The sequence below is a fragment of the Pygoscelis adeliae genome, unplaced genomic scaffold (assembly GCF_000699105.1).
Source record: "Pygoscelis adeliae isolate BGI_AS28 unplaced genomic scaffold, ASM69910v1 Scaffold302, whole genome shotgun sequence".
Lineage (NCBI taxonomy): Eukaryota > Metazoa > Chordata > Aves > Sphenisciformes > Spheniscidae > Pygoscelis > Pygoscelis adeliae.
The window spans coordinates 1,809,690-1,831,970 of record NW_008824372.1 but is presented as its reverse complement, the minus strand read 5'-3'; the positions used below and the strand labels follow the sequence as shown (position 1 = coordinate 1,831,970).

At 39.3% G+C, this 22,281-nt stretch overlaps 1 protein-coding gene and 1 long non-coding RNA gene across 2 annotated transcripts in view; one reads left to right on the top strand and one right to left on the bottom strand.

Annotated features, from left to right (window-relative positions):
• Positions 1 to 22,281, top strand: part of LOC103913603 — a 73,184-nt gene that overhangs the window by 10,788 nt on the left and 40,115 nt on the right. The window contains exon 2 of the long non-coding RNA XR_663434.1: positions 13,767 to 13,825. This is a non-coding gene — a long non-coding RNA (uncharacterized LOC103913603). The remainder of the gene's footprint in view (positions 1 to 13,766; positions 13,826 to 22,281) is intronic.
• Positions 2,225 to 4,212, bottom strand: TRH (thyrotropin-releasing hormone). The gene is made up of 2 exons (XM_009320105.1): positions 4,017 to 4,212; positions 2,225 to 2,811 (listed from the first exon to the last, which is right to left on the bottom strand). The coding sequence occupies exons 1-2, from the start codon at positions 4,210 to 4,212 to the stop codon at positions 2,225 to 2,227; spliced, it is 783 nt and encodes a 260-aa protein (XP_009318380.1).

Here is a 22,281-nt window from a genome sequence, read left to right as displayed (position 1 = left end):
CTTTCCTTTTTAATAAGTGATTGATTTATTGATAATAAAGTGCATCTGAGATTTACTCAGAATGGTAGATTTTATAGGCAGTAACCTAATAGCTTGAACCAGCTGTTTGTAGCTGCACATTAAAACTTTGACTTTGGGCTTTCATGCTACTCTCCCTTCCCCACCTTGGCTTTCTTGTAGCAGCCACAGCAGCATCCTTGTCTTGAAGGAACTGTGATGTGTTTTTTGCTGTTACCCATGTTTACCCACTTGGTAATTTTTTCTTTCCTGTTTTTCACTTATTTTGGACATTTTATAGCAAGAGGTGGTGGCCTTGTGTAGTAGTGTTCCTTGAGGTTTAAGAAGCATTCATTCATTGCTGGAAATGGTATACGAAATGGTATTCTTTAGAGAAATCTTTTTTTCCCTTATAAAATGAAAACTGAACATTTTAAAAGACATCATATGCAGAAAGTGTGCTGCAGGAATTTGAAGTGTATGGAATGTTCCCAGCTACCTCCTCTGAGGATTTCTTCAGCACTTGTTAATTAGAAAACGCCTGTCAATAGAAGAGGTCTGCCAGTTTTCACATATATTAAACAGCATATTATCTCCAAAGTTAGAAATTGTTTGATAGACCATATTAAGTGTTGATCAGCCTGGGAACATCTAATGTCAGTGAAACTCACTGAGATGATTAATTATTCTTCTTCAGGGTAACTAAACCATATGGCAAAACTAACTTCTATAACTGAGGAATTGCTCTGAGGCACTGAGTGGGGAAACAATCCTATTTAAAAGGAACACTCAAGGCACTTAATGTGTCTTGATGGTATTGAGAAGGATGAATGTCAGTGGAAAACATACTCATTTGTTTATAACAAAATAACATTCTAGTGAAATATTGACATGCTCTAACCTCTTTGAAAGTACAAGAAGTGATACAAATAACTCAATGCACTCAGTAACTGTGCATTAATTGCAAAAATCAGTAAATCTATTTTTTAGACCTATGAACAGGAAATCAGACTTCTAATAAAATTCCCTGTGAGCTACGTGACAATGTTGCTGTGGGTTTAGCCCAGATGCATAATTTTGTGTGTCATACAGGTCGTAGATGTAAAAAGGGAATCTATCTATATACAAATCATCCTTCCACTTCAGTAGCAAAACAATTTTATGTATAAACATGTGCTCACCACCAGCATGCAAGAAGATTGTGCCTAGAAAAATATCCTTTGATATTAATTTATTTATTTTTATTTAGCTTGAGTTGGTTTTATGTTTTTCACTCTATTACAGTATGTTTGCACAACCAATGATACCCAGAGTTGACTATTGATGTTTATTGAATCATTCATATCAAATAAACACTTTTGGGAGTCTAACCACGGAAAGTAAAAGCATTCGTTTGAGAGGAGAGAAATCAGAAATTCTTATTGGAAGAAAAGGGTGTCTGCTTGTTTCATTTTTAAATGTCTGAGGTGAAGGCATGATTTCAAGTGGCATGACTGAAATGTGGACACACCGGGGTGGGAGCTCTAGTGTGGGGTGTACACAGTCAGGTTCACAACTTGCGGTTGAGATGCTCTGGGATGCATTAACCCTTTGCACTGTGCAGCCTCTTAGATGAAAAGGGTTTTTATGTGCCAGTTCCAAGTCAAACTATGAAGTTAGTCATCTAATCTGTTCCAGTTGGAACAGTTCCTATCTCTGTTTAGTGCTTACTGTCTGGACAGATTGTAGTGTGCAGGGTTCAGGTCTCATTAATGTATCATTTAGAATTGAAAACCTATTCAATTTCATTTTGAAATAATTGGCATATGTTGTTCTTTTTTCTCCCTCTCTATTAATTTACTGATTTCACTGACATGAGAGGAAACCATATAATTATTCCACTGTAGTAGCATCAGAACAGATATTTAAGAGCCTGTTATAGTCATTTGGGAATAGAAAATTGGACACACATAGTGGGATTATTCTAGGGTCTGGGCCCATAGGGAAATGAGCACTCTTAACTTCCTAAAGTGGGGGAGCTGAAGACTCTCAGTACTTGCCTGTCCCATTCAACTGGGTCCTTTATTTCCTTTAAGTGTGTGACAAAGCCATTAACTTAAATGGGAACATTAACACACTGAAAGATAGGTGCAGAGGTCAGCAGCAGGAAGCCAAAAGGGAGCGAACAGAATTTTTTAGTGGTCTGGCAGTTTACTTCACCAAATGTAAATGATACACAATTATTTTCTCATTCCTCTGTTTCACTCTCCCATGCTGATCTCTTTCCTGGGTGCTGACGTTTTTCTTCTACCCTGTCTTTGCTAACATTTTCTACTAAATCAAGCAACAAGCTGCCTTCGTTACAGGTGAAAGAATCCTGAAAGTTGCAGGGGCCTGCATCATCTGGGCTGTCAGAATTCCAGTGCCTTTTTCCAGGGTGCTGGCGTTTCTCACCATATCGGTTGTTTAGGTCTACCTCATCATTCCAGCCTCTCTTGCTAGGATGCTGGTGCTTGTACATCAGATACCTTCTGCCTGGATGCTGTCTTTTGGATAACTCATTCAAGTAGGCTAGCTGTGCACTAGGGATGTCAGCATACTGATCCGACAATGACCTTCTGCCAGGATGCTGTTGCTTTTTCAGCTGCACATAGCTGTCAAGGTCATCTTCTATCTCTCTTTTCCCTGGATGCTGCCTCTTCTGAATGTCTCCATAAGATGTGTCTTCCTCAACATGTCTTTTTCCAGGATGCTGTCTCTTCTCCAGGTCACTTAGGTACTTTTTCCCAGGGTGTTGTCTTTTGGAAAGCCATTCAGGCAGAGGGGCATTTGATTCTGTCCAAGGAAAAGAGTAATGTTAATGAGCCCCCATAATCCTCACTAAGGAAGTTGAAATGGGAATTTGTGGAGTTCTGTGGTGCAGGATCATAATCTGTTGCTCATGATGCCCATTTAATTTCACAGTTAAGTGTATGGTCTTGAATTTGATCACTCTGGATGGCATCTGTCAAAACAGTTCTGGCACATTTTTATTAAGAATGGATTGATACATTAGGAGCTAGCTGCAGCCAAAGAGGAAGACATGCAATGACAAAGCCTAATGTGTTAATTCAGGTAAATGTGTCAGATTCAGGTAAAGGGAGGCGAGTAAAAGATGCTGAGCAGCTGGAAGAAATAAGCTGCAGAAGCTGAGTATGGGGAAGAGCTGGAAATCGGCATGAGACAGGGAAAGGATAGGGCTGAGACACAAGTAGAAGCAGGGATGTCGACATTTGAAAGCCAGCTCAGTATTTCCAGCTACCAGTCATAACTCTATTAGTATCTCTTACTCATTCTTAAGCTCTTTTTAATATTTCAGGTCTGGGATTGACATAACCAACTCTCAGTGTTCACGTGAAGAGGGAGGAAGGCTTTTTCTATGGGCACTTGGGGACAGCTCCTCTTTCCTGACAGGGCTCTGTGCTCCTTGTTGGTGGCAGGCACCTATGTGCTGCTTCTTGCAATCCCCGAGTCTGATTTGCTTTCAACTGCTGTGACTAGTGAGAGCAGAGCATCTGCAAGCTAGGACGTGGCAGACACTAGAGCAGCCTCTGCATTCCCAGCCATGGAAAAGCCCACCTCTGTTAGGGTGTAGAAACCAGTGGGTTGAGGTAGTAGGTGAATGGCAGCACTCCCACCTCCAATTAACGTTAGGTACAGGGTCCACAACTAGGGAATGTCCTCCACGTGTCCTCTTAGAGCTTCCCTAGAGAAGTACTTGCCAGACGGGCAAGTTTTCTGTGGCAGGCTTCTACCTTCTTATTATGCAGCAGCTGCTTAGTGACGGTACAACACTGCCTAAGCGGGGAGATCTTAGAAAAGAAAACGCCTTTTGAGAACTCTGTGTCAGTGTATTGCAGCAGACCTCCTATCCTTCCCCTCCCCTTAGTTAGAGTAATAAATATATACATTAGAACCTGGGGACTATACATTGGACCTAATGATCTCAGCCAAGTACTATGCCAACATCACCAGATGGATGTCCCCAGTGTTATATATACCTTTATCCATCTCGTCTTCCTTTTCAGCTCTCTTGAGGACAGACTGAAGAATGATGCTTTCGGATCTCTGCAGAATATCATCCAGGGTACTTCTTCCCATGTTCTCACTTCCCTCTGGAAGGGGCTGCCCATCGTTGAGGCAAACGCCACACAAGGTCAGGCAGAGGAGCAGCAGTGGCAGCTGGATAGATGGCATTATGGGACGGGGGTTCCTGTAGCTTCCATGGGAGAGAGAACAAGAGGGGAGGAGGATGGAGCAAACAAACCTAGCAATAATAGCTATATTTCCAGACACTGAAAAATAAATATGGCACTGCTGAAGGGATTGAAGTCTCTTATGAGGGTCCTTCCTCATTTCTGTTACTAACCTCTCAGTTTATTTTATATTCTTCAAAGAATCTGTAAATTCTTCATAATTAAAACAAGGCACTTGTTCATTTTTCTGGCACAATAAATATGAACATCTTAAACACCTAACTTCCTGATGCACAGATGGTTCTGAAAGCCAGTGATTTTGCTTTGCCTTCTGCCAAGAGGCAAAAATAATTTCCTTCTTGAACTCTGTGTTAACTGTTGCCCCACGTAAGGTACACACACATATACGTGCACTAACAATCTCTACCAGGCAATGCTGCTGGTACCTTTGCTAAGGGTTCATTTTAAAATAACACTGGGATTTGCAGCACTTTCATTCCACCTTTAGTTAAAGCCCAACTTTAATAGTCCATTAGTTCTTTAATTATTTCTATACATTTAAAGTAGCTGTGTGTCTGTATATTTCTCAATATAATAAGATAGCTATGCTCCATTTTTCAGGGAGATTTCTTGCATTGGGGAAGCACCTCATATTTTTTTCAGAGACAATAATAATAATAATAATCATATCCTCTATTACCTCTTGCCCAGATAACAAGTGTTTTTCTATTTCTTCTAGCTAGCACTGGAATTCCTGACGCACTTATCATGGATTTATTTTCCAGTAAGCAGAGTTCCTTCAATAGATTGGAATACATCTTTAATACTAGTATAGCAGTCATTTAGCTTAATTATATCTTCAGAACATAAAAGAAATGCACAATTTTACGAAGTTCTACAAATTTTTAAAATAGAGAATAAGTTTATTACCTCTCTTATTGGCAGGTTTCTATCCTTCTGATGAAGTCCTTGGATAACAGTGCTAACAATATCACATAGGCTATTTGGCTCAGAGAAATCTTTAGAAGGAAAGTTAGAATCAACTACAAAGGAAATGATTTGGTAAATTACCTGGTTTGTAGTTTCAGATTTTTGCTTTGATGCATCTGCCAAGAGATTGTTCAGTCCTTTAAAGCTGTTTGCACATCTGAGCTTCAAAGTTGCCCTTTTTCTGCTACAGACACACACAGTATCCAATAGAACTGTTGCTAAGTTCTCTTTGGATGGCTTGTGTCTCCGTACTTATACAGTACTGCCTCTGAACCCTTTATGCAAATAGCTGTGAGGTAATTTAGGTGATGTGTTGTTTTCTTTTTTTTTTTAGTGATGTCAGAGATCTGCATTTTGAATGCATTGTAAAACTTTGATAGTTATTTGCTGACCACCCTATATCCATGCTTGACTACCAGAAATTGCTATTTTTCCATTCTCTAAAGAGATTATGTTGAATTTTATGTAACACAGCATAGAGAAAAGGAGGTTTTTCTCTGCTTAACAAAAAGAAGCTTATGTATCCTCTATTAAGCAAGCACTGTGGAGTAAATGCAGAGAGGTAGGTAATTTATTAAGCTAAGGAAGAAAAACAATGAAAAAAAAGTAATGGATTGTATTTAAATAAGTTTATACCATGGGTTCTTATTCTGAATGACACTATACAGTTTTTGGCTCACAATTCCGTATTTTCTTGGCATAGGGTTCCATAAACAGTACAATAGAATATAAGGCACATAGCATTAGATATTAAAACATCGTTATGTTGCTGCTATGTGTTTCAAAAAGCATTGTACTATTGTAACTAGAAATAAGAGTTCCTCTCTTTAACCCACCTGTCTATTTAAGGTATTCTTCCACACAGTACTACTAAAACCAGATCATGCTGGGGGCACAGATAAAGAGCTAGTGATTCTTTGATAATCTTAGTGATCCTGATAATAATATGTAGGACTAAAACTGGAGTACGAATTGCTCACAGTATTGAAGCAATTCAGGATTCTTGTGTTGTTACTACGTGGAAGGTTTCAACCAAGTGAAGTCAATGTTTTTCTGCTTTCCCATTTACTACCATTGTCATGAACACAAAACTACCTTTGTATGTCCTTCTCATCACACTGCCATCAAGGTGTTTAAATTCAAATTTGTCTTCAGCAGTAAGTAGCGACAAAAACCAACAACCTGTCATCATGGCTTGAGAACATCTTTCTTGGTAGAATACTGGCATTTTAGTAGCTCTCTAGGGTGCTGTGCCACAGTCTGAAACAGAAGGCGTTTTGGGGATACTTTTAAAAACACTGCACTTAAAAGTGGATCAGTTATGCTTATAGGTAATGTGGATCCTTATGTGGCCTGTAAAATTTCCTTAAGGCAAAAGGCATTTTGTGTCTGAACAGATGATGGAAATACCATATAAAACTAAAAAGGGGTGAAGTTAGTTGTTCTCTATCAACGTGACTTATTACCCATCAGAATTTAACAAAAAATGGTCATCTTACAGAGGTTTTTTTCCCCACCCCATTCAATTCTATACGATGGATCAGAAAATACACAAGAAGAATCTTGTTTTCAGTTTTTTGGGAAATGAAAACTGACTTCTTTGGGGTGACTTCAGTGGAATGCAGCCGTTACCTCAGTCTTATTCCATGAGAGTGTGGTCATCTCCTGAATTTTGTCTTAATATCTCAGGAAGAATGTATCAGTAATTGTATATAGATGTGCTTTTTGATATTAATTACTCTGATGTAATTTGAGAAGAGTCTTAGGTGTTGGTGCCCTTGTTCCAGATTTGCAGTGGGGACAGAGATGGGGGCTTACAGCATTATAACTGCATTTGTAGCAATTATATTTAAAACAGAATATATTTTCCTTCTTGTTTGGATTTCTAAGGGAGTTTGAGACATCATGTACCTTATGTGCAGAACACATCTATGGCTTTATGAAGATGTTGTCTTTGCCATTCTAAGACCATGTCAATATTGTTTTCCTGAGCAGGCATCAGAACCAAAGATCTGCAAGGCAATTAAATTCAAAGATCAACAGGCAATTTACTAGAGTGGGCCAGTAAACAATGACTGGGCAACTAATAGTCCCTCATCCAAAGCAAAGACCCCTGTAAAGACAGTTCCTATGTATTTTTAGCTTTAAGCAATGCACTAGGGCTTTCCAGGAGTCTAAAGAATGCTGGAAAGTGTTTTAAATGCTTTCATTAATAACAGAGTTGCTTGTTTAACAAAGCAATAGCTGTCTGTAGCTTAGCCCCAGATTTGCCCTAACAAAATGCCTAATCCAGAGTCCACTGAAATCAGCCAGATTTCTCCTTTAATTTAAGTGGGCTTAGCCTTAGAACTTGTCTGTCTCTGACTTGAAATGATCCACTTACTTATTGAATTGAATTTTAAAAAATCCTCTCACACTTTGAAGCATGGCTCTTGAAAAACGTAGATGGGAAAAGAGAAGGTTAAACAGCTGAAACACTTTCACATATACAAAATCATATAAGCAAATTAACTCAAGGAACAGCTAAAAATCTGATATTAAAAATAGCCTCCCATATGAATGTATTTCATCTTAGCACTGAGTGAAATGAGTCAGATTTCACTTGTGATACAGCAGTTGACATTGAATTTCTCAGCTACCTAGAAATGATAGGATAGTTAAGACTTGGAAGTTTGTATGACTGCAATTTAATAAATCTGCATTTGCCACATATCTCCAATGTGAAAATCCTCATGATATGTAATTATGAGCTGGAAATAATTCTTAGCATGTCATTCTCCCTCCAGTCTAAAATTAATTTGGACAGCATAGAAGGCTTGCATGTGTAGCTCCGCCTTAGATACAGCAGGAGCTGCTCCATGCAGAAGCCTCTTACTGAGTCTTGTAATGCATGTGCAGTAATGGCCAAAGGCATGAGACTGTGCAGTCAATGCCCAGTCTGTCACATAACCCTTGGTTACTTTCTTTTTAAGACTCTCCAACCATCACAAACCAAACTGTGCCCCCTGATTTCTCTGGACGAGCTAACGGGTCTTCTTCTCCATTACACTAATTCTAGCATAGTCAAGTACTAATGCCATATATTTGGGAACTGCTATTGCATCAGTCACAGTGAACCTCATAAGGAATTACATTTAATTCACACTAGCTGCTTGGCATTTCCTGGGTGTAGTAACTCCTTAAGATCTCTTATGATATGACACTTGAGTTTAAAAAATTAATATATTGACCTATAAATTAAAGTGGGCATTGATGGAATGGGAACTGCATTTTTAAACATGTCTTTAGAAAAGCGAAACAGAACAGTGAAGTTGTTAAGAATTCTGTTGCTGGCTCCCTACAATGCTTTCTTGATTAGCTGCTGAAGCCAAGTATGCCTTCTAAATAAATAAATAAGGGATGTTTTCATCATGTGGTTGAAGGCTTCAGTAATTCTGAATAGTTTCTTAATCTTACTTTGTTACATTTCAGTCCCATAATCTCTGTACTTAACAGTTACCAATACCCCCATCCCAGACACAGCTAGCATCAGTCTCTGGTTAAAATGTTGTCCAGCTATCATCCTGTTCAATTTAGAAATCACATTTAATCAGAGAGGCATGAGGTGACTTGATTACAGCATTTATGTCCTTGCACATTGAGAAGATCACAACAGGGTGTTTTCTGTCTTTGTGCTGGTAAAAGCGTAAGAATTACCTGGAAGCTGAGGTTTAATAAATTTAATTGAATTCAGATTCCTAGCTATGATGATAATTAAACATTGATGTAATTTTCCATATGTAGCCTTGGTGTTGCTTGGAGATTTAGAAATGAAATTCATTTTCTTTTGGCAGGACAAATGTTTTACTAAGACATTTGAGGAAAAATATCTAGGGTGAGGAAAGTGTTTTCCTCTGAGAATGCAAGAATCTTGGTGGCAGTGGACAGAGATTCTGCTCTGTGGGCCAGGATCATCAGGGCATCTCAGCAACAAATTCTTTGTCTTCATAGGAGTACTGAGATCCATGTTTCCCCAGCATGTAGCAGTCAGCTCTGGGAACAGAAATACTTTAGTCTAACAATTTTTTTTTATCTGATTTAAAGTACCTGGGTGAAAATGGATTAGATCAGATTTAGCTAGTGGTCCTTTCTGTTCCTCTGAAAGTAGGAACCGCCCAGCAATGAACATCTATGTTCTAAGACTGTAATGCAGTTTTCATAATAAGTGTGCTTAGAAACAGAAATATTACAAAGACAGTACTGAAATAAGTACGAGTGTCTTGGGCCTGCATGCCTGGCTACAGCAGCAACGTGATTTCAGATTCACAAACGAGGAATAGGGCATCTCCAAAGAAGTTGTGGGTTTTGGTTTTTTTTGTCTGGGCAGACTTCTGGACCACCAGCACCTGGTCAGAACAGGAGTAGTAGCTCCAAATTGGCTCCTAGACATTGTAATGAGTTCCTGGTTACTGGTACAGGTGTTCTACATGGCATAAAAATGCATGCAAATCCCTCATTCCAGCAGGTAGGGGCTAGGAATTCCCTGGGTAACTGAAGTACCTTGGTATTCTTTAGTATAGTCATCCCTCTAGGAATCCTGAAATGTAGAAGTTGTTATGGAAACTGCTCTTCTTTTCTTGAACTATAGGATAAGAAAATATTGTTGTGTGAAATTAATGTGTGGCCTGCCATTGCATTTGTTACCAGTTTCACTGAGAGGTGCTGAATGTTTAAGTGGTTCGCCCTAGGTCACAGAGCTGTAGTGGCAGAGTCAGGAAGTGAGACCAGAATCCATTCACTTCTTCCATTCACATAGCATTCCCTTATTAAAATAGCTTGGGTTTTTGGTAGTACATCACAAGACACACATCTTTCTCATTTAAAAGGTTGCCTACATGACATTACTTTTGTGTGCAAGGCTCAGAGAAATATCTCCACAGGCTACTTAAAGCATCCCATTAATTTTTATTAAGTGTACACTGTCACTGGGACTGTAGTTTCTAGCTTCTCATTTCTTTAACCAATTTTATCCTCTTGGTTATTTACTGAATTGTGTTTCTTGCAATGACTGCAAATCTAAGTTGTTCTGTCTGAACCTCCTCTTGTTAACAGTGTTGTAAATTAGGAATTACTTGTTTGCTAACAGAAATGAGAGGCCAATCAGCTCTTTTGTTTTCTGTGGAAAATCTAAAAGCACAGCTTACTTATATCACTCCTCCCAGTTTGTTCCTTGAATTGAACTAATCAGGGAGAAAATGACAGAGACGGGTATCAGTAATAGGTGGACAACTCTCTCTCTTCCTTTGTGATCCTTTCTAAAATGCAGCTTCTCCTGCATCAGAACAGTTTGCCCTGCAGGAGGACGTACTGTATTTTTGAGAGAGATACAATTCCTGCTTCTTTTCATCTTGATTTTAATAACATCAGAATGCCAGAGTGGGTACAGCCACTGTACCCAAATGATCTTTATATGGTCCCTATTATTAGACCAATAGTATAGTTTTACAAGGCAGGCAAGCTTTCAGGAATACAGACCTTTCTTAGAACTGAGGAAAGGCATTTGTGTCTGAAAGTTTGTCTCTCTTCTTAGGACTAAAAAAGGACTTATGATCCCCCAAAACTGTCAGCTTTTCCCAGCGATAGAAGTCACTATAATAAAAGGTATTACACCTAACCTACAAATCTTGTATTAGATATTAATCATCCCTGGAGGCAGGGTTCCAAACAAGTTGTATCTACCTAGTCCTCAAAATTCATTTGATAAGTAAATGGGCCTAGATAGTATTCAGTGGATTTAATGACATGTGAACTAAGTTTTAGAAATGCAGCCCACTGTAGTCACAGCCAGCACTAGCATAAGTGAGCCCCTTTGCGGCAGACATACCCAGCTAGAGGAGCTTCACGATAGTCAGCAGCACAGCATGTCACAGCCCAGTTGGCTTTGTTGCAATTCATCAAAAAACAAAAACACTGAGGAATGATAACAGTTTTTCCATTAATCTTCAGTAGTTGGGAATATAAAATCTAGGAGGGAAGATGAAGGCAACTTCTCTACCACATTCTCTGTTCTAGCACTGAGCCCCAGCCGCAGTGCTTGTGCTTCTGCTGTTGCCTAGTGCAAGCACCTGTAGTGGGAAATACTTGTTTCTGATACGAGCTCTGAGGCCTTTTGGGGGTAGCTGCTAGTTAAAGCCAGGTGAATGAATTGGCCTAGAGAATCTAGTGAAATCATTAGAAGCTCTACTGAAATCATTAGAAGCTAATGCTGAATGGCACTTGAAGTGTAACCTGAAAATGGTGACGAACAAAAGTAAAGGGCCTCTTTTGAAGGCTCTGTAACTTTCAATTGACACCCTCCTTCTCAAAAATTCCAGAAATGGCAAAGCCTTCTGCTCTAACTGTAAGCCCTAGAGTTTTATAGTTTTGCAAACACAGAAGTGTTGAAGATTAATCTTTTGAATTCCTTGAAACTAATAGAAAATCCTTTGAGGAAACTTAGTGTAGGGAGAGATTAGGTCTTCTGTTTTAAATAATGAATAGGACGAGTATTGAATGAGATGAGAACATTAATTCCTGTGCAGGGAAGCTCTTAATAGAATTACTGAGTAAATTCCACATGGAACACACACAGCTCCCCTTACCAATTTAAATCCATGAAGGCCAGGGAAGGCTATTATATTAGAGGGAAGGGGGAGTATCCCACATAGCATTAAAACTCTTGCCAAAAGGAGTATAAATAACATGTTACTCATATCAGCTAAATTGTTCTATAGTTTCATGAGGAAGCAAAACCAAAGCATTATGACATTAATCCCACATACTGGTTTACTGACAGACTTTTCAATATTAAACAGCATATTACGGAGTCAGAACTTGACAGGCTTAATTGTATACTTAAGAGTCAGTCTAACTCACAGTTTGTTCCTTCTGGGATGGTGGCAGTTTGGAATTAAAGATGTCAATGGATTCACTGTAACGTTTCTTTATTTTGTAATTATCTCCGCAGTGTTTATGCAGGGTCATTTCTATAGTTTTCTAGTCAAGAGAACCCTGTGATTTGGGAAGAAAGTGGCCATCTTCAGAAAGAGTATCATTGTGCCCTGTCTCTTGTTTCAGGCACAGTCCAGGATCATTCAAACCAAATAATGTCACTTAACGAAACAAGCAAGACCCTATGCCTCCAGGCACCAAAATAACCCAGCTGCCCAGCCTATTGTTTTTTCACAGCTGCTAATGACAGCACTCAAGAGATTCTTGTTCACTTCCAACAGGGAATTAGTCATTGGACAAAGCAAATTTACAGCTCAGTATACCTTGCCAAAGTACTGTTTTTAAGCTAGGGTGAGTTTCGTGATGTAGCAAGAAGAGACTCAGGGATATTGGATTTGGTGTGATAGAAATGGTGGACATGCAGCTTCCTTTTAAGAAGTAAATCTGATTCACACTGTCAAGTAACTCACAAAGTCAGTTGGAGGTTTGTAAATAGCAGGTCACTACTTCCCATAGGAGTAACATGCTAATTTGTTTCCTCTATGCTGTTCCTTTACATTTGCTGCTAACACGTCCTAATTATGATAGAGAAGCCATAATTGGTTGTGAAAGGGAGCAAATTTGTGAGTGAGAGAAGAGTTGATAAGAGATTTAGTGTTTGGCACAAAGTGCTTGAAAATGCTGGTTTGGATTTTAAAGTCACCAATCCTCAACTTGCAGCTAGTTCTCCTGTCAAGTTCACTGGCAGCAGTCAGCACAGAGCATATTTGAAAATCCCACCTGCCAGTCCCTGCTTGTTCAGATGTCAAAGATACAAGGCTCAGAAGCTCCTGAAGGCTTGACATACATAATGCATGCCCAATGGTTAAAGATCAGAGACCACAGTGGGAGCACAAATAAGAAGACGGAGTAAAAGCAGAATTAAAAGTTCCAGAACTGGCCTTTGTGGCTGACTGTAGAACATCTTCCTCTTGAAATTCAGACATTTCTATAGCAGCTTCTAAAATGAAAGAATTTTATTTCTTATTGTTGCTTTCAGTTGCTGTAAAAGACAGCTTTTCATTTTTATAGGTTATTCGGTAAAGTGACCTCAAGCCTTGCTTTAAGGATGCAGTGCAAATGTGATTTGCCTTCAAGTTGTCTATGTTGGTCTGAGGAGAAGGGGAAATGGGGCCAGTGGCAGGACCACAACAGCAAGGCAGCTGCATTTGTACCTACCTACACAACATCCAAGAGCAGCTATTCTTAATGGAGGTGCAACCTGGAATCAGATGTAGAGAGGAATTTTGAACAGGGATCTGGTGTTACTAACAAAGTTAATTTCAGGTACCAGTCATATCAGCTGATCTGCTTGAAATAGGTTAACAGTTAGTTCAAGTGTTGCTCCCTTCCCCTCTATTGTTTCTGTGTGCCTGTGAGTATGCATATGCATTATGTGTGTGTTTTTTACTAATGAACTGTTCCTGACTTTTTTCTAGTGGCTTTATTGTTCTTAGTAGTTACTAAGTTATTTTGTCTGCTCATTTTGTGAGGGCTTAAATTTGCTCACTATGTGTTATTCTTCCTGCAGTAATATTAGTCTTTTTATCTTTTTAGGCTACTGGTTTTTAAGAGTTCTGTACCACAGCAACAGTGAAGATCAGAATCCCATTACGGTAAGTACTATACAGAAGTAAAATTGAAACTGTCCATCCCAAGAGAGTTAGAATGAATTGTAGGTGTATATACATACACCTACATATGCACCTACACTTGTGTATATACATACACCTATACCTACCATACATATGTACATACATGTGTAGGGGTGTGAAATGATTGAGCAAGTGAGAGGATGGAGTAATCGTGTCAGTTGTGTTGGGCATAAATATGATATTTCGAGAGTTTTGGTAGCTGTAGATCATCATCAAGCTAATCAGGGCTAGGTTACAGTGGATTTGTAAGCTTTGCTGCAGTGTTTCAAAAGGACTTGGAAGAAAGGAGACAGTCATTTTATCCTGGCAAGGATTTCTTCCCCCTTGTAAGGACAGGCTTATAAGAAAGCTGGTCACTTGGCATTACCAGCAGGATGAAGACAACTGGAGTTTTTGCTCTCCGATTCCAGCATGGACCATTTATGGGAAGGTCTTAGCAAATGGTAGTGATACAGTTTACAGTTTCTGGTACTGTCCATTGGTCCCACTGTGTCTGCAAAGCATGTGGCAAAGAGAATAGTTAGGAGCTTTTTATTTCTGTCACTTGCACCCGTCACGAATGGCACCAGTGAAACTGGAAGCTGTTACTTAAAATCCAGGCCTTCACTGTATAAAAGGTATGGATTAGTGACTAGAAATCAACTGGGAAACTCTACAGCTTGTACTTGGCTAACCACAGAAGCCACTAGAGATCTAATACAGTGCTGAGATGTGCACATTGCGTAGAGCACAATAGGTCAACAAGTCCCTTCTTTGGAGGGTTGAGTGAATTACCTGGTTAATATGAGGAAAGTTCATAGAGTACTCGGTTTAGAACTGTTCCCCTGCCCATCGCTCATAGTCATTTAGATGAAGCTTGATGCACAACAGAGAGACTTGGGGGGGAGAGGGGAAGAAGATCCCCACAATCAGTTGTCCAAGTAAGATGATTTTCATATTGAACTGCTAGCTACATAACAACAAAGACCTTTATGTAATTTGCATCTTTATAACTTTCATAGTCATTGTAATAACAATAGACTTCTCCACTGGTGCTTAATGGGTTTGTTTACAAGCAAACAGCATGAAGTGAGAATCAGTGGGCATTCAGCTGCCATCTGGGGGCAGAGATTATAATTAAGGCTGTTCTATAGGCCAAATATTGGACGTCATGCTTTATGGGACAATAAAGGTACGTATGTGACCGGTGAGGTATATGCTGAGACCAGGAGTAGTACTGGCTTTTAGAAATGGCTTCTGTGTTCTTCTTGTGGCTTCCTCTTCACATCTGCCCAGCTGGCACACTCTCTGCGTCCCAAGGGAAGCTGAGTGAATGAACATGTAGCACTGGAGTAAAAATTCCTTGAGTCATTTGATACCTGCTTCTGCTGAGAAAACCGTGAGGCACAAAGTCTATATGCTTCTCAACTCTTCTGTCACTCCCTTCCCCCCGGGCCTTTTCGGCTGGGCCTGAATATGAACGAAGGTACATTTAAAAGCAGTTAGAGAATAGTTTGCAGATGCAAACTACAGCAGCTGGTGTATTTTTGTAAGCACCAAGCTGGGAGGCCACATGGTCATTTGGTTAGAATGGAATCTGGGAATTGGGACAGCTGTATTCTATTTCTGTCTCTCCCATTGAATTGCTCTGTGACTCTTAGTGGTGCATTAAGGCAGAAATCCAACTGTAGTTAAACTCAGAGTCAGACTTTTCATAGAAGGTAACTGAAATTAGGTAGACCCTTAAATACCTGAGTTTTGTGTTCCCTGTCCACAAATAAGCGATAGTGATATAATACAGTGACTTTTGATGCTTGTGACGTGCTTTGAAAGTCTCAGATGGTGACAAGAGAAGTCAAAAGCGTCGTTAATAGTTGGGGTTTTTTTTAGGAAGCAAGTAGAATTCACCAAGCCAAGTGGGCCTGGCATGCAAATTTAAGTCAAGAGAATGGTAAATAGAAAAGTTGTGTTTGATTGGACTCCAGTGAAGCTTTGGTGTGACTGTTTGTGATATGAACACTTTTCTTGGCTCATAAACAATGATGTAACGTCCTGTTAAATGAGCACTTTCACAGGATTCTTTCTACAAACCACTGATGACTTTAATAAACAGTTTTCTCCTCCAGATTTCATTCTTTCCTTGTCTATAGCTGCTATCAGATTTGAAATGTTCTACATTGGCACCTAAATGATATGATGGAATTCTAGAATGCACTCCTGGAATGGCTGGTGATGGTCTTCAAATCCTTGAATGTAGAGATAGCTGTAATGCATCAGTGATTTTCAGCTTGTGGTACAAGACAATGCAGGGTTTGGAATGACTTCAAAGGGATGAGTAAAAGGTCATTAATGAAAGCAATCCTTTTGTTAAATTTGCTCTGTGATGATCTATAGGTCACCTAGAAAATGCTTATAAATCTAGAAACTATAGAAAAGGTAAAGCAACCTCAAAAAGTAAAAAAGTATTCTTAGAAGTCCTTTTTAGACGTGTATTTCCATGATTCTGATTCAGAGGCTGTCATGGAAGATGCAGAGTTAAAATTTTATAATATTATATTTTTGTAGTTATTATTGAAAAATGTGACCCAACGTTTTGACATTTGAAATGGCTCATCAAGAACAAGAAGCTGATAGACTGTTTTTGAAATACTTTCTGGAAGGTCTCAGCAATAATCTGTGATTATTTCTGAGCCTCCGCTGCTCATGTTGAGTAAGTGAAGTTCAAGTCTTACTGCATGGAGAAATTACGGAAATGCCAAGAATTGCCTGATAAACAGGTAGTGCCATTGATCACACTGTACTTTATAAACATAGTACCTTTGTCATTTGAATAACAAATGATCTCTAAGGCAACACCAGAGTAAATCTTACTGACCTTTTACAACTACTTGTGCTTTTATTGAAAACCAGTAACTCCATCTTCATTAGAATCACATTCCGTTCTGTACGGGGCCAGGTACTGAGCAAAGTAGTTGCATAAACACATACATGCATAGGAAGAATGGAGGCATGTAGCAGTTTTCTTTACTTGAAGGTACATAGCATTGGTCAATGCAGTCTGTAATGGGGAACTGAAAACGACTGCTAAATTGATAGTAAGTTAATGATACCCACATCTGTGAGTATGTCACATAGTTCAGCTGGAACTGGGTTATATTAAGTATTTGACATCTCCAGCTGAAGTTTGCTTCTATCAGCGATGGTTCAGCTGCTCTTTAACATGGTGCTTTGAAAAGAATCTGGAGACTTCAACTCAGCACACTGCCCTGGCCTTAGTTACATATGCCTTTGTCACCTCTCTGACAGACAGGAGTAACTCTGATCTAGCTAAGCATGAGATGTTTAGAAAATTCTGCAGAATAAAGAGTTATGTACATCCCTCATCATTTCTGCCTATGAGCACATCACCACAGGTTCAGGATCTGCCAGAGGTTTTCCAATAGTGAAAAGGTTGTCTAAGGCTCCTGGGTAAAGACTGATATAAGACCTTGTGTAGATTTAAGAACAGAGATGATCTTGCAGAGAGCTGGTTAAACGCATTTACATTTTGCATTTCTGCCTCCTGTCTGCAGGCACCCTGAGATGGGTGCCTAACTTAGAAAAAAAAATGTGTGCAGGAGTCCCAAGAAAAAGTGAAATTCCCCACTTAAACTGCTAGACCACCAGTGCTGATGACAGACAATGTGGATTTTGCCTTCCAGAAGCAAAGCTTAACATCCATTGTATTGGGGGCTAGAATTTGTCAACTGCTGTTACCCCAGAGAGTAGACTTTAACTTGGTCTTACATAGGGAGTTTCATACAGGATATATATAAAATGACATCAGATCAAGAGAGGAGAGTCTTGCAGTTGGCACTTTCTGAGCACTTGGACACGGCAGACTGCTTAGTTACTTGTGTTAAAGCCATCCCAGCCAGACCCAGTACAGCAGTAGATACAGAGGAGCTCTGAACTATTGGTAAAGCTGGCTCTGAGTTAGCAAGTCCTTTTCCTGGCTTGTATAAAGAAGCCAGTTTTGCGAGTCAAGCCAGGTGCAATGTGCTCATTCTTTAGCGGACTTAAATTGCAAGGTTATTAAGTCCTTTTAGCCTCTGGTAGCTGCAGACCGCTTAACTACAATGTCAGTGATCTATAGTAGTAGAGAGTTTGGGGACCTTATGAGGTAAAACAGTGTCTGATTACACAATAAATCATGGCTTATTTGGACTTCTGCTTCAGAATCCTGATTACATGGTGTTATTGTTTTGGACCTTCCTGGTATAATAATTTAGCAGTCTGCAGGACTACAACAGTTTTGTTACCACTAAATTCTGGTGTTCAGAGTTCTCAACTGCCTGGCAAATTGACAACATAAAAAATTAACAAAAAATTCATGACCATGAATTGACAGTTGTGTGATGAAATTTTCAAAGGTTTGTCTTTCCCATTTAGACACAAATGAAGTAGGCAGGTTTGCTGAAGTAGTCTTTGTCTTGGGCACTTTTGTCTTTGAAGATCTGACAATATATGAGTGGCAGCCAGGTATGTCTGACAACTCTCCTCTCTTTCTGGGTGTGAGAGTGGAAGCAGAGCCCTACTATAGCATGTGAATCAACTTCAGCCCTTGAAGTAGTACGGATCTAGAATAAGTCTGTGATTTTAGCAGAATTTAGGTGCTATCTCCTGGAAACCCAAGTGAAAAGATCAAGTTAAATGAGTGATATTGTATCATCTTATTTGATATTGCTAGAGGTTGCTAAAGGTCTTTGGTTATTTAATGTTTTTCTGCTTCAGAAAACATGTTAATATCCTTGATCACATCCATGCTTCAAAGGCACTGAGATAAACAAATGACTCATGAAGTGACTGCCTATTATTTTTGCTGCAATACAGGGAGAAAAAAAAAAACAAATGAAGTTGATGTCTAGTCTCAAAAGAAAGTTTCTTTATAGTGATGTTAAAAAGTAACAGTTTTGTGAAGTTTAGAAGACTGTGGAATAAGTTTCCTCACAAAGAAATCTCATTTAAGCATGTTCAGTGGATGCTACAGCAGTTGGTAAATCCTCTATTTTAAATTGGCACCAGCAATGTTTGATAGCCCAGCAGGACCAAATTTCTCCCTGTCAAAACTCCCTTGATTTCAGGTTCAAGACTGAATCAAGGTTGGGGTTGAGGCAATAATTTCAATTGAGTTATACTGTAGATGAATTTACTTAATTTTTTTAAAAATTAAGATAAAGATTAAATAGCATGAGGCTAGAAGTCTAGGGTTTTTTTGGGTTTTTTGCTTATGAAGAGGAAATAGTCTATTAATTGTTTCTAGTCCAGTCTGGAGTAAATTTCCAATCTGGTAGACAACAGCAACTCCTCTGTTCAATGGCATTGCTTTCCAGGATTTGGTCTGTAGCGGCTGTGGCAAGCTGACAGAGCTAACAAGGTACTTCTCAGAGGATTGTACTTGCCAGTGCTGCTATGCTGTTCAGAGCCCAGTGAAGCAAATGGGAGCTATATCCATTATATCATCTTTAGCTGGTATAGATTAATATTGTCCTTATATTATTAAATTTTCAGCATCCAGATGATGCTGAAAATTTTCCATCCAGATGTGCTTTTCATTCTTGGGGAGCTGTTCTGTTTTATTTTTTATTAAAATCTCTAAGCAAGACAAGCCATAGGTTGTAACAGGGCTGAGTTGGCATTGACCCGAATGTTTCAGCTGCTCCTGTGGGTCTGGTATCAGTCAATATCAGAAAGAGCAGTAAAATAATGTGAGATTGTGAGAACTGCAATAAAAGAGAAATTGAGTAATTACCTTTGGGGCTGTATTAGAAATGAAATGCATGATCCTAAAGTGAACATCGCAAGATACAGCTGTGCTCTTTTGAGTGCCATCAAAGCTCCTCCCAACTGTGACTCCCCCTTTTCTCTGCCTTTCTCTGTATACCTCCTCTTCCTTCCCTTTTGCCTATCTCCTTGCATTCCAGCTCTGAAGTCAAACTCTGGCTGCAAAAGACACTAGTCAGCCATATGGCAATAAGCTACCTAAATGGTCACAGTACTCGGATTCCAATTTCAAACTTGTTAGAGCTCTAGAAGCATTTCTTTGTTCAGGGAAAGATGAACATAGTAAGAAATGTCTTGCTTTGAGGAATCAGATTAAATAAAACTAAAGTTTTGATTGAAATTTCATGAGAACTGAAATCTAGAGTGAGAAAATTTAGCAGTGATGAAAGAACAGCTCAGAAGACTCCACGGAATCCCTCAGTGTCAGCTGTGAGACCTGACTGTACTGACATTGCAGGGAAATGATCAGCTTCTGGTTCCTATCTACGCTTCTCAGGCTTCAGTCACTCAAGACACTTCTTTGGGTGTCCCAGAAGTGTTCAAACGGGGACAAAAAGTGCAAGAAAAGCTTGAAAATGCAGAAACATGAAGGGTCTTTCTTTGACACAGAGTTGCTGGCAGAGGCTGCATAGCACGTATACTGTTAGCTGCATTTTTCTTCTTTAGAAGTAAATACTGGGAATAACCAGTGTTAGAAATTAGGTTGACTATCTTTTAGCAGTGTTTATTGGGCTGTCCTTGTCACACTCACTCTAGAGCATCAGGAGAGACACTGGTGCCACACTGATGTAAAATAGTTCAACAGACAAATCAGACCCTCTTTGGAGGCACACAGAGCCTCATTTAGCAGTCCTTCATCAGGACTTATGCAGGAAGTGCTGGTTCTGCCCAGTCTAAGGCTGGGATCAGACCCGTAAGTTAGTTGAAACAAAATTATACCTGTTAATGATGCTGCTTGTCCAGCATCATCCAGCAAAGTCCCTTTGCCTGTACTACTCTATTGCAGCAAAATAGGAGTAACATCTTTTATTCAAATATCTTTGTTCAAAATACTTTCAACTCAAGCTTGAGGGTTTATTTCCTGCCTGTAGAATACAGCAGTTGCTTATCTGAAATCTGATAGAACTACAAAATATTCATTTCTAATATCCTGTGAGCATTTGTACGAAGTGAGTAATTGCTAAAAGTCATTAATCAGCCTGGAAAGGATCCTTGTGCTAAGTTGGTTTTGCTTTCCTCATTTCCATAATCGGTTTTCTCCTGATTGCCTGATAATTTGGGTTCTCTGGAGTTTCAGCAGCAACAATCTCAGACAGACTTACATAGAAAACTTAGCTGTTGCAAAGAAAAACAGTACCTGGCAGGATTTACTGCTCTAACAAACAGCCTAGCTTCCAGTCTCTCGTCTGAGTGCTTTAGGAGGAACGTGTAAACAGAAACCTGACATTTCCCGGTTTGCTGCTTCCACCAGATGAGAGTAATTCTCTACCTTTCCAGTTGCTCTAATCATTGCAGGCCCAGTGACTGGCCTGCCTGTACTCCAACAAGCTGAAAAGGACCATATGCTGGTTTTACTCCTTGAGGACTTGCTTTTATCAACCTCCCCTTGAGCTGTGAAGGAGAGAGAATCACCAGACAGGTCAACCTTGATCTTGGTTTCTGTGGGCATCACAGTAATTCCTCAGTGAACATGAAAACTAAGGCAAACAGGCGGTACAAACATCAAAGGGTAACCATAGAATAGCTTCCTGGCTGTAAAAACATAATAACTGAGCAGGCTGATGAGGGAACACACAGACCTACAATGTGAAAACAAAACCATGCAAAGGTTATTCTCACAAATTATGCACCTTATAAGAAAGGCCTGGTTTTAATTCACTCAAAACAGGAGCATGCAGAATGGCCAAAAGGTCATAATCATCAGGCAAGACCATTAAGCAGGCATTAATTATTAGGTTCATCCAAACAGTAATAATTAAATTTGAATCAATGTGTGAGCAATTAATAAAATGCAAAATAATAATTAACATCGCAGTTAAATGTGAATTTAACCACACCTTACCATTTAAAACATGTTTCTCAGATTACTATTAAGAGGACATTCAACTATGCTACATTCTTAATGAGTATGTGCAATGTTACATGGTTCTGGTTACCAAGTAAAGGGATTTAGCAATCCTGGATGTTAAGCCGTAATGCAACTCCTATCTGGCAGAATAGAGTTGAATTGTGCCTCCATTCAATGGGCTCAACCTGAGACTTGTGAATGTGTATTTAATATTTAATCATTGAGCACTTAGCACAACATACCACTTAAAAAGTACTACCAAAATAAATATATTTAGCATAGTTTTGGGAATACTAAGACACTTTGCAATAATTTACAGTTTATAATTTCAAAATACTTCCCAAACATGTAACCATACATGGAAGCTAAGGATTAATACTTGGTTCACAAGTGATAGGCCCATTAGAATTCCACAGGGATGTGATTGTAGAGTAACGGTTAGACTCTCAGTACCAATGAAAATAGCTGAATTACTCGTTGGCTTTGTGCTGATGTGGGAGAAGGGCGCACAGATGACTACAAAGCAGCTTTACTGGAGAGGCAGTAA